The 12,875-nt window shown below is 34.3% G+C and overlaps 1 protein-coding gene across 2 annotated transcripts in view; it reads left to right on the top strand.

Annotated features, from left to right (window-relative positions):
* Positions 1 to 12,875, top strand: part of LOC135216974 (tripeptidyl-peptidase 2-like) — a 280,577-nt gene that overhangs the window by 236,221 nt on the left and 31,481 nt on the right. For both annotated transcript variants that reach the window (XM_064252520.1, XM_064252513.1), the window contains exon 22: positions 7,348 to 7,507. In XM_064252520.1, the coding sequence (XP_064108590.1) occupies positions 7,348 to 7,507 (160 nt within the window). The remainder of the gene's footprint in view (positions 1 to 7,347; positions 7,508 to 12,875) is intronic.

The raw sequence follows: 12,875 nt of genomic DNA, 5'->3' as shown, positions 1-12,875 counted from the left end.
AAGATGCGTATTCATCGTGTATTTATTTCGTAAATGCTATACGTAGCTGTCAGCAGCCTGATATCACTCAATTAGGTATGCCGATGTCTGTCTGAATGTGATTCGTGTGTGTGTTTTTTTTTTCCCCCCACTGATATGTCATAGTCAGAATGCATTGGAACTCCAAAATTGGCGTTCATTAATAAATTACTAAATTATATCGTATATGTAGTATACAGTATACTGGAGGCTAGGCTACTGTATTCGTATATATATGATATATGTACCACGATATCATCATCATATAGGCGAGGCTAACTTGTTAAATGTTATTCAATTTCTTTTTGTACTGAATCATCATAAGCCAATGTGCATTGAACCTAGAGAATTAGCTAAAATGAAAATTAGTATGCCATATATGTATAAAATATGCTGTGTAGTGTAGGCTAGGCTACCCTACATGTAAATATGGTACTGATTACCCTAGTGTAGGCTACGCTAGTATAATATTCTTACGGTAAATTAACATGGGCCGACTTACGTCCAAATCGATTTATGACTGGTTGTTCGTAACCAATTGCGGTAGTGAGTCGACTACTACCTGTAATGCAAAAATATATCAGTCGTATTCTCATTAACGTCATTTGTAACATAACTATGGTAATTTTTTACTATCTTACAATGGTTGAAATGCAAGCAAAAAGGCTGTTTTTATCGGATTGGTTGTTCATAGCAAATCAGCTATTTCTGGCTCTATGCGTTTTCCAAACAAGTATATCATTACTACCGATACTTTTTGCATTTTCTTTTACTCTTTTAACCCTCTTACGCCGATTGGACGTATGAAACGTTAAGTCAAAATGTCTCCCGTATGCCGATTGGACGTATCATACGTCGGCTCAAAAAAGTTTTTTTAAAAATTCACGGAAAAATACTTATAGGCCTACCAGCCGAAAACTTTTGAATCACGCGCCTTGGGGGATGCTGGGAGTTCACGGATCAAGGCGTTGTTTTGTTTACAATCGCTACGCAGGCGCGCAAGCGCGAATTTCTTTCTTATTGCACTAAAAAGTATCAGTGACACATCTCAAAAATTATTTCGTCACTTTGACATAATTTTTGCACCATTTTAAATTATCCTTTACATGAAGTATTATATATGAAAATGTGCGCAATTTCATGTAAAATACAACAAAAAAATACTCATGATTGTAGCTTTTATCAATTTTAAAGTACTTACATATAAATAACGATAAGTGCAAAAATTTGAACCTTCGGTCAACTTTGACTGTACCGAAATGGGCGAGAAACGCAATGATAAGCTAAAATTCTTATATTATAGTAATATTCAATCATTTGCCTTCATTTTTGCAACAAATTGGATGTCTAGCACAATATTTCGATTTATGGTGAATTTATGAAAAAACTTTTTCCTTACGTTCGTGCGATAACTCTTCCGATAAATTTTTTTGTGCGATTTTCCTAATGTTTGCACCCTTTTAAATTTGCCGTTACATAAAGTTTTATATATGGAATTTTGCGCAATTTCATGCACAATACAACTAAAAACAGCCCATGGTTGTAGCTTTTATCAGTTTCGAAATATTTTCATATAAATAACGTTAAGTGCAAAAATTTCAACTTTCGGTCAACTTTGACTCTACCGAAATGGTCGAAAAACGCAATTGTAAGCTAAAATTCTTATATTCTAGTAATATTCAATCATTTACCTTCATTTTGCAATGACTTGGAAGTCTCTAGCACAATATTTCGATTTATGGTGAATTTATGAAAAAAAAAAAAAAAAAAAATTTTCCTTACATCCGCGCGGTAACTCTTCTGAAAAAATCTGAATTTTTTTTGTGCGATTGTCGAAATGTTTGCACCATTTAAAATTAGCTGTTACATAAAGTTTTATATATGAAAATGTGCGCAATTTCATGTAGAATACAACTAAAAATGATTGAAGGTTGTAGCTTTTCTCTTTTTTTGAAATATTTGCATATAAATTACGATAAATAGAAAAAAAACCACGTTATGTCAAATTTGACTCTACCAAAATAGTTGAAAAACGCAATTGTAAGCTAAAACTCTTACAGCCTAGTAATATTCCATCATTTTTCTTCATTTTGAAACAAATTTGAAGTCTCTAGAACAATATTGTGATTTATGGTGAATTTTTGAAAAATATATTTACCTTCACTCCGTGCGCTGATTCGCGGCCGCAAGTCTCCGAAATACGTACATCGCATTGTCCTAATATTTGCTCCTTTTCATATTAGCCATTTTATAGAGTTTCATATATCAAAATGTGTGCAAATTCATGAAGAATACAATAAAAAAGTAATTGAAGGTTGTAGCTTTTTCCATATCCGAAATATGTGCATATAAAAATATATCTATATAAAAATTTCGACATTCGGTCAAATTTAACTCGTCCGAAATGGTCGAAATCTGCAATTCTAATCTAAAACTCTTACAGTATCGTAATATTCAATCATTTGTCTTAATTTTGAAACAAATTGGAAGTCTCTAGAACAATATTTAGAATTACAGTGAATTTTTGAAAATAACATTTTTTTACGTCCGCACGTTACGAATTCGTACATCATTTTTCCGGTGTTGCTTTTATTGTTTTACTATGTATTATATATCAAAATGATTGCAATTTAGTGTACAATACAACGGAAAAAAAGTAACTCGTTAGCTTTGACCGTTTTTTGCACAGCGTGATTTGAATACAATTATCTATGAAATTTTTTTTTTTTTGCTACCATATATTGCATTATTTACATATGATAATGATATTATTTTTCATTTCTGATGATTGCATACTATACTTCAGGCAATGACAAAAAAATGAGCCAAAAATGAACTCTTAATCTTCAAAACTAAGCGCGCTGTGATTTTTTGAAAAAATTATTTTTTCCGCTTCCGCGCTCACTCCTAACCGGCGCCGGCATACGGGAGAGCTTTTGATTTTTAGGGCTTCGGCGTAAGAGGGTTAAACTTGACTAGAAAATAGGATAGATTAAGAGATGGAGGAAAAGGGGTTAGCCTAACTAAAAAATGGAATAGATAAAGAGGAGGAAAAGAGGTTAGCCTATTGTTAAATTTTGGTCTCGTAAATTCAACTTGCATGATGTGTGAGATACAAGATAAAATAATTTTTTGTGGGTGAAAATTTGGGGGTCGCATGATATGGGAGATCGAGTGTTATGTGAGTATGTATATACGGTAGATCCCAGCACCTGCAAGTTACAGTTATTTTGTTTGATAAGTGAATAAGAAAATTTGGATATTGGTTGATTTTAATTGTCAGTTGTATAAAAAAAATTAACTAATTGACTGATTGAAGGAAATCAGTTACTTAATAGCCATGAATAGTATGATTAAATAGCTCAAACTGTAAGAATTACAGTGAAGAGTTATTGGGCTAGATACTGTAAATACAAGAGAAGGAAATTAAGTTAGAATATGTCACAGTAAAATTTCATTATGCATTGTGAGTTTTTTTAAAATTCTGCCATAGAAGTACAAGTTTTATACAAAATTTGTTTCATCATGAACCCTTTACTTAATCATAGCCTATTTTGTGTTTGACACAAATTGATTGACATAGGTTGACTTCTAAAGAAGTATGAGGATAATCATATGGCTTTTAAGTAGGGTGGTGTATAAGTGTATCTGTAGTACCTTAAGTCGTCGTTTGTTAACTGAATTGCACTGTGTCAGGTGACTGGTCAACAGCTTCCAGAGATTCTCAGATATTTGGACTACTGTGTGTGTGTGTGACTTTGTATCTTTTCATTATTTTCTATATTGTATTCTCTTCATATCATAAAACTTTGCTAATGTGTGGGTGATAAATTCAGTATATTTTATAGTACTTTTAATGCTTTGCATATGGAAATGCTTGTTTTAACTACAATTTGGTCTTTTATAAGAAATTTTTTTTATTTGTTTCCTTTGATTCTCTGTAATCTATTCTGAGTGTTTTACAAGAGTTCTTTTACATTTAATTGGTTAATCTAATTTAAGGTTATAGTTCTTTCATTATTGCTTAGTGGACTCATTTAAGGTACATTTTGTGTAAGAGGGCAGCAGCTCCTTGCAAAGGATATGTTGTGTGCCTAAAGTAGTTCCTGTAAGTATTGTATGCCTAAGACCTCTCCAGCGGCCTCCTTGGAATCCTCATTGAGCTGTGTTGTCTCTTTTGCAATACAAATCGAAGTTTCTTTGAACGCAGCTTCCTTATCCTTATGCCTCCTCAATCCGAACAGTTAATAGTAGGAAGTGCAAGGAAGTGCCTGGTTCTTTCATCCCTGTACTTTCTTAAAGGCCCTGAGAGCTCTAGATTCATCTTTTATGGATCATTTGAAGTGCCCAACTTAAGTGGCTAGTCACCAGGTAGAGGATGATAGCAGAGGTGAAGATCTTCCTGTTAATTAGTGTTCCTTGTCGTGAGTATCAGCTTCCCTTCTTGGAGGTAACCCCCTCCCCCCACCCCCTTCTATGTCACCCTAGCCATTATGTTTTGACTTGTATCCCATAGTAATGAGAATTTTAAGTTTCTTGATGTAGGAGTCTTGTCTGTGGTAGCAAATAAGGTAATCAGGGAAAGTGTGATATGACTGTCTAGGGTTCAACAGTTGCTTTGATTAGTCCCGATTGTTTCAGGAAGTTGGAAAACTGTTATAGGCTTCAGTCAACAAGTTCCTTCACCCTCCCTCTATCAGGATGGAGATATTGAAGTTGCTAAGGAGGTCAGTGAGCAGAGAAAATACTGTAGCATCATTAGTTCTGAAAGACATACTTTCATGTTGTGATTTGTTCGTCCCTGTGGATTCCTGCAATTTGTTGTGGAAGGAAAAATCTTGAGTTTCATATCTGCTGCTTTGGCTAGTCACCTCTACCTCGAGTTTTTACATTGTCTAATCTTGGTGTCTGCTACCACAACAACTGGTTGGTCATGGTATCCTTGAGCTGCCAAGTTCTATAGTGCCAACCCTCCATTCTCTTTGGTCCCAATCTTTGGTGCTACAGGTGAGCAGGAGGGAGTCACACCTAACCACATCCACAGTATGTGATGTATGTACACACTATAATTGACTCAGAGCAAAAATTGGTTTGGCCTTTGGAAGAAAGTGTTCAGAACTTAACAGGCACCTTTTACCAGTTTCACAGCTGTCATCATCCACCAGCCAAGTCCTGGCAAGTTTTTATTAGTCGTATGACATTTCTAAAAAGTTGGAAGTTTCTAAAAAGTTGGATGTTTCTAAAAAGTTGGTGCCTCACAGTGACTTAAACCACAGCAGCTTTAACCAGATCTAAAATAATTTCATTGCCCAAAATCATTTTTGGTTCCAGTAATGGAATGCTGATGGACCCTCAGTGGTGGCAACACAGATAACATATATGTCAGGGGATTCCTCTGGTTGCCCCTGATGCATAGGTTCTGATGTTCTTCCAACACATTAACTTGGGACTAGGATGCATCTCTTGGATCTTAATGAATGGGGTTGTTGATCTCAATAGTGGCAGCTTCTTTACATCATCCTTTAGAGATAATGATATGCTTTGAAAGACAGGTATGTAGAACCCACTGCTTTTGGAGTATTGACCCAAATGTGGATTCTGCTTGGAGAGGGATGGAAAAACACTGCCATCATTCTGCTGGAATGATGTACAGTAGTCTCCACCTTCCCTACTCCTATTGAAACCTATAAGTCATAGAGATAGCTCAAAATTTACCTCTTTAATCATATAAACTTGTTGCAAGGAGCATCTTGCATATTTTACACATGCCCAGCAGCTAACCAAATTTTTCTTTATTCCTTCAGGGGCCTACTCATGGCAGGTAGTTATGGTAAAAGGCACAAGATAAACTCATGTTTCCCAGTCTGTTTAATAACTACCCAGTGGTAGCTACCTATATCACTTGATATGCAACAGACACTTCAAATTAAGGCAGGCCAACATGGCTACAAGTATGTGTCCATACATGATCATTGGGTCATATCCATAATATCCTTCTGAATTCAATTAAAACTAAATGAATGGCGTAACGATTGTAAACAAAACTACGCCTTGATCCGTGAGCTCCCAGCATCCCCCAAGGCGCGTGATTCAAAAGTTTTCGCCTGGTAGGCCTAAGTATTTTTCCGCAAATTTTTAAAAAAACTTTTTTATGTTGACGTTTAATACGTCCAATCGGCACCCGGGAGACAATTTATCTCGACATTTAATACGTCCAATCGGCGTAAGAGGGTTAATCTCTTAAATGACTTTTTTCTGTTATTTTTCTTTTCCATCAAGGTATTCCCTTGTTAGGTTTTCCTTGATTTTTTAAGTCTCCTATTTCTCAAGTGAATTTTGTTGATTCCTCATAGGTAAAGAACAATATTTTCCTTAACTCTTGTTTTGATTTAAAGGTTAGCTAGGTAAGACTCCTAAAAGAAAAGCAGTAGGAATTTAGCTGTACCTCTGCTATGGACAGGGTAACATGGGGAGTGCTTTCACATTGACACCATTCCCCAATCATTTATAAACATTATTATTCAAAGTAGGGAAGGTAAAAGTAAATAGGAAATAGGGAACATAAATTTTGCGTGTCCTCTTCTGTTTGCTTCCTGAAGATCAATAACTTGAAGGGTTTAGTTTTATTTGTAGTAGGTCCTCGGCTTATGGCGGAGATCCATTCCAGTGTCACACCGTAAGTTGATTTCTGCCCTAAGTCGGTGTTTCGCTGTTATTGTTGCTTTAACAGTGTTTTCGATGCCGTAACTTGATGTTGCATCAAGTTACAATGCCGTAAGCACAGTTAACTTTATGCCTATTCTTGCAGTTAGCATTGGCAACAGCACTTACAGCACCATAATTTGATACATCATCAAGTTACAGCGCTGTAACAGTGCTTATGATGTGGTAACTTCTTACAGTGCCATAAGCACTGTTAACTTGATGCCTATTCTTGCTGTTACTGTTGTCAATGGCACTCATTCACGATGCCATAATTTGATGCAACGTCAAATTATGGCACTGTAAACTGCCGTTAACATTACTGAAAAAGCACCATAAGATTGAATCCACCTTGAGTCGGTGATGCACTGTATAAACATGAAAATTGTCTGTTACCACTGAAGAGAGACTGATTTATATTTGGATCATTCCGTTAATATATAGTAGTAGTAATATCATTCATAAAAGAACTATGTAATCATCAGATTTAGACATTAGGAATGTCATTATGGAAACGTTTTAGTTATTTAATGAAGATAAAAGTTATTGCAGTATTTTTAAAGTTAAGAGACTGGTTAGCTAGATTTAAGTCTGTAATTATTAATCTCTGTTTCTTTCTTGTTGAAGGATCAGTACCCATTACGAGTGGTGGTGACAGAGCTGCCATGTAAGAAACGCAGTACAGCCAGCAGTGGCACTGGAACAGAAGAAAAGAAAGAGACAAAGACTCATGCTGATTATTTGGAAGCCCTGAGAGATCTGCAAACAGCTTGGATAGCTAAATTAGGTACGAGTTGTGATTCCCATTTAGGGATATTAAAATGCACTAACCAGTGTTGAAGTTGTTACAAAATTTAATCTACAATATGTGAAGAAAGCCATTATGAACATGATACGTAAAAAATAGAATTAAAGCACATGAAATGCAATGAATTGAACAATTCTATTACAGTCGACCCCTGCTATTCATGGACTCTGGATTTGCGGACTCAATTATTCACAAATTTCTCTATGGACCTTATATGCCCATTATTCATGGGGAAACTTGCAAAATTGGGATATTTTTCTCAGAGAAATATACACAAATTACTGAATTTTCATATCAATTTCATGATTAAATGCACTTTTTATGATAAAACTATTTTAAAAAAAACAGTTACAGGCTGTCCCCGATTATTGGTGGGGGTTCTGTTCACACAGGTGCTGATGAGCAAAAACCTCCTTTAACCGAAACTTGGTGATTTATGGCGCCAATAACCAGTTGGTTAATGGTGCCTCTGTTAGGTATGTTATGGCACCATAACTCTATTATCGGCACTGAAACTTGGCCAGTTATGGTCCCATAAATAGTCTATTTTATGGGGCTAAATAAGCAACATAAAGCCCGATTGCCATTAACCAAGTGTGCCAATAACTGGGGAGTGCCTGTATAAGCATTTTTAGTGGATTTTTCTTAGAGTTTAAACTAACAATTAGGCAGTTTTAAGCATTTTTTTAGGAGTTCTAAGATTTGCAGATTCTAGCTACTTGAGGGTAGGGGGCATCTGGATGCATCCCCTGCAAATACAGTGGGTCCACTGTTTATACGGTGGACCCCCGTATTTGCAGGGGACACATAAGAGATCCCCTGTGAATAGCTAGAATCTGCAAATAGTTGAAGCCCCTATAAAAACACTTCAAACTGCTTATTTTGTTAGTTAAAAATCAAGAAAAACCAACAAAAAATGTTTATACCTTTGTTTTAATAGTTTTATCACAAAAAGTGCATTTTATGATGAAATTGATAAAAAGAAAGGGAATTTCTTGATATTCCTCATAGAAAAATACCGCAAATAAGGGGTGGTTTATGTTCTAGAGAGAAATTCGCAAATATGTGTCTACGAATCCAGAGTGCGTGAATACAGGGGGTTCACTGTATGTACTTCATAAGGGAAATAGTATACTCTGCTAACATGAACTGTAGTAGTAATCTGTGTAAGTATTTGACCATTACTTGTATGATTATAGCAAGTCAAATTGATGGATAAGTATTAAATTTTCATGCAAATTCATTAATTGTATACAGCCAATTTGCTGTTGCATTGCCCTCATATGTGCTAGTTCTGAAATGAATTGGCAGAAGAGATAAGAACAACTTGGGTTGGTGATAATATACCAAGTCATTCTGACATATAGGTAAGGTATGACACCAAACGAAAGAGGGGAAAGAAGGTGAATGGTTAATATGTAATTAGCAGGTTGTAAGAAAAATTTTTTATTCTGTAGAGCCCAATTCACAATTTGGGCTGGAAGATGAGCTGATGGAAGTTCAGAGTTTGTGGAAGGGTCTAATATATTTATTAGAGCACTGTGGATCAGACATAGCTCAGGTGAAAAAAAAAAAAAAAAGTGTCCAATATGTATACTCTCATTGGGTACTTTAAATAGTTAAATACCCAGAGAGTAAATTAAGTATTTCTAATAGTATCCTGAATCTGAGGAAAACTGCTTCTCTTGGCAATAGGAGATGTGTGAACAAGGCAAAAAGTGTCAACAGATGGCAGACATCTCCAAGTACGTACCAGCGTTCATGCTTGCATAACCATAAAACTCCTTGGGAAGGCTCTGAAAGGTGATATGTCTTTGATATTATTAGGTCATTCTTTACTTGTCCAACTTCATCATCTGAAATGTTTTAGTATTCCTGATGGATGACAGCCTCATTAAATAGGTTACTGTGTGAGGCATGATTCCTTTTTTGATTGGTCAGCAAGAAAAGTATCGAGTAAGCCATGTTACCCAGCAGAGACTGATATAGCAGGGCTGGAAGGCTTGGCTGGTACAATAAGTACTGATTTTTATTGCATGCAGACTGAAGTATGAACCATTGCAGTGAATTGTCAGTCCTCCCAGAAAATTTTTTTTTTTTATTAAATATATTGCATGAATAAGTTTTTCAATTTACAGCATCCTTTTACCAATAGAATACTTAAAGCAGAAGGGGTAGAGGCTGACCAATAGGAGAGCAGGACCTTATGGGGTGACTAGCATCAGGAACCAATGGGAGAGCGGGAGGATGGTGGCGAGTTTACTCAGTTGGCGGCGCAGGAGTTTTAAAATTGTTCTCGGTGGTCCGGGCGAATCTCGGGACTTTACAGCAACAACCTTTCGTATCTTGAAAACTTTTCGTATGTAGAGCAGTAAAATTTTTTGCATTGGCTTTCGTATCTCGAGTTTTTCGTAAGTAGAGCCTTTCGTATCTCGAGGTACTACTGTGTGTGTATATATATATATATATATAGATATATATATATATATATATATATATATATATATATATATAATATATGTATATTTATTATATATATATATATACAGGCAGTCCCCGGGTTACGACGGGGGTTCCGTTCTTGAGGCGCGTCGTAAGCCGAAAATCGTCGTAAGCCGGAACGACACTTGGAAATATGCCTTAAACTAAGAAAAAGTTAGAGAGACCTTACCTGTGTGACATGCAAGTATTGCATGATGTGTAGTGTGGTTATTTCTATGCCAAAGGATGGTTCTTGAAGGTATAATTCTTTATTAAACTCTTGTGACACTATAAAGCACAATGTACTACACTTAATCCTTAGGTTAGATTAGGCTATACACTAAACACTATTACACTGTACACTAATCCTTTGGTAGATCCTGGAGTACACTAAAATCCCAGTCTGGTAGCTCTGGAAGGTAAAAGTATAACACAATTAGTACAAAATACTACACAAAGTCCTGAATGCAATATGTAAATTATAGATATCAAGAGTAAAAGAGTTAATGTATGTTAATTAATTCCTTACTTTTAGTTTATAATTCCTTACTTTGAGTTATATCAAGAGTAAAAAAGTTAATGTATGTGATTTAATTCCTTACTTTTAGTTTAAAGTTGTCATGCTATGTAACCCTGGATGCACAAAGTCTTATGTGGCCCCATAGCCTACATCATTCAGGGGGTTCTGGAATGTACAAAAAATAATTAGTATGTCAGTAAGTACTCTATGCATAGTAAGTTACATACAGTAATATGCACCATACAGTGGTTTAATATCACATATATAACATGTATAAAACTTAGTTAATGTATGTTAATTAATTCCTTACCTTTAGTTTAAAGTTGTCGTGCTATGTAACCCTGGATGCACAAAGTCTTATGTGGCCCCATAGCCTACATCATTCAGGGGGTTCTGGAATGTACAAAAAATAATTTTGCAGCTTCACATTATGCAAATTTGCACGAGCCTTAAAACGGTTAAACCAACCTCTACTCGCGGAAAATTCACCACCAGCACTGCCTTCGCCAAACTTTTTCACTACTGCCTCATGCAGCGCTCTAGCCTTCTCCTGGATCACACTTAAGCTCACCGGAACACGTCGCTGGTTCTGGTCCTCCAGCCAGATCATGAGCAATTTCTCCATTTCAACAATGCTCTGGCTACGTTGCTTCTCGTTTATCACCGTTGACTTCATCGGTGCAGCATCCTTAACATGCTTCAGAATACGTTCCTTGTCCTTCACAATGGTTACCACCGTGGTCCTGCTCAAGCCTAAAGAACGGCCTATTTCGGTGTTAGTTTCTCCCTTCTCCGAACGCTTCACCACGTCATATTTGACCTCCATCGTGATGACCTTCCTCTTCTTGGATGAACTATCATCGGAGGAAGTACTTTGGCGTTTAGGAGCCATTGTAAATTTGCGAAAATGGCAAGGAATTTCAGCAACGTCTTAGCACACAACCGACTGAACTTCAGGCAGACACGCGATTGAAGTGGCGTCCTTTCGTATTGTTACGCTTAGCGTCCTCGACCGTCCGAGGTGGTTGTTCGGGACCGGTCAATTTTACCATACAGTTTAACTAGCGTTAATTAATTTATGCACCTCCGCTCAAAAACTAGTTCTGCATATGAGGTATCGTTAAAAAGCATAAACAAAACGTCGTAACCTTGGAATTTGTGTTGTAATCTAACCAGAAACTTAGTTTTTTAAATTATGTACTGGAAACAAGCAATGATTTTTCATTATTTGCGCTTTTTGGACTGTTTTTAAACTGCGCATCCCAAGCTAGTGTATTCATTCGCCCCGCAAACTAGTTCCGCATATGCGGCGTCACTAAAAAAAATTCAAAAAATACGAAAAAAAAAAGTGTCAAAAATCATCATAACCTCAAAATTTTTGTTGTAATGTAACCAAAAACATATTTTTATTATATACTGTGCTAAACTATAAAGGATTTTTATCATAGCATGCGTTTTTTAAAAGCGTCGTTAACTCGGAGCGTCGGAAGCGTCAGCGTCGTAACCTCGGAACAAGCGTCGTAACCCAGGACGGATTTTCCATTGAATATTAAGAAAAAGCGTCGTAACCTCGGAACGTCGTAAGCCGGAACCGTCGTAATCCCGGGGACCGCCTGTATATATATATATATATATATATATATATATATATATATAATATATATATATATATATATATATATATATATATATATATATATATTATATATATATATATATATATATATATATATATATATATATATATATATATATATATATATATATAATATATATATATATATATAATATATATATATATATATATATATATATATATATATATATATATATATATATATATATATATATATATATATATATATATATATATATATATATATATATATATATATATATATATATATATATATATATATATATATATATACTATATATATATATATATATATATATATATATATATATATATATATATATATATATATATATATATATATATATATATATATATATATATATATATATATATATATATATATATATATTATATATATATATATATATATATATATATATATATATATATATATATATATATATATATATATATATATATAATATATATATATATATATATATATATATATATATATATATATCTATATATATCTATATATATATATATATATATATATATATATATATATATATATATATATATATATATATATATATATATATATATATATATATAGTATATATATATATATATATATATATATATAATATATATATATATATATATATATATAAATATATATATATATATATATATCTACTATA

This window comes from Macrobrachium nipponense, chromosome 19, assembly GCF_015104395.2.
Source record: "Macrobrachium nipponense isolate FS-2020 chromosome 19, ASM1510439v2, whole genome shotgun sequence".
Classification (NCBI taxonomy): Eukaryota; Metazoa; Arthropoda; class Malacostraca; order Decapoda; family Palaemonidae; genus Macrobrachium; species Macrobrachium nipponense.
Note: the sequence above shows the minus strand (reverse complement) of the source record. Positions and strands in the feature narration are given on the sequence as shown.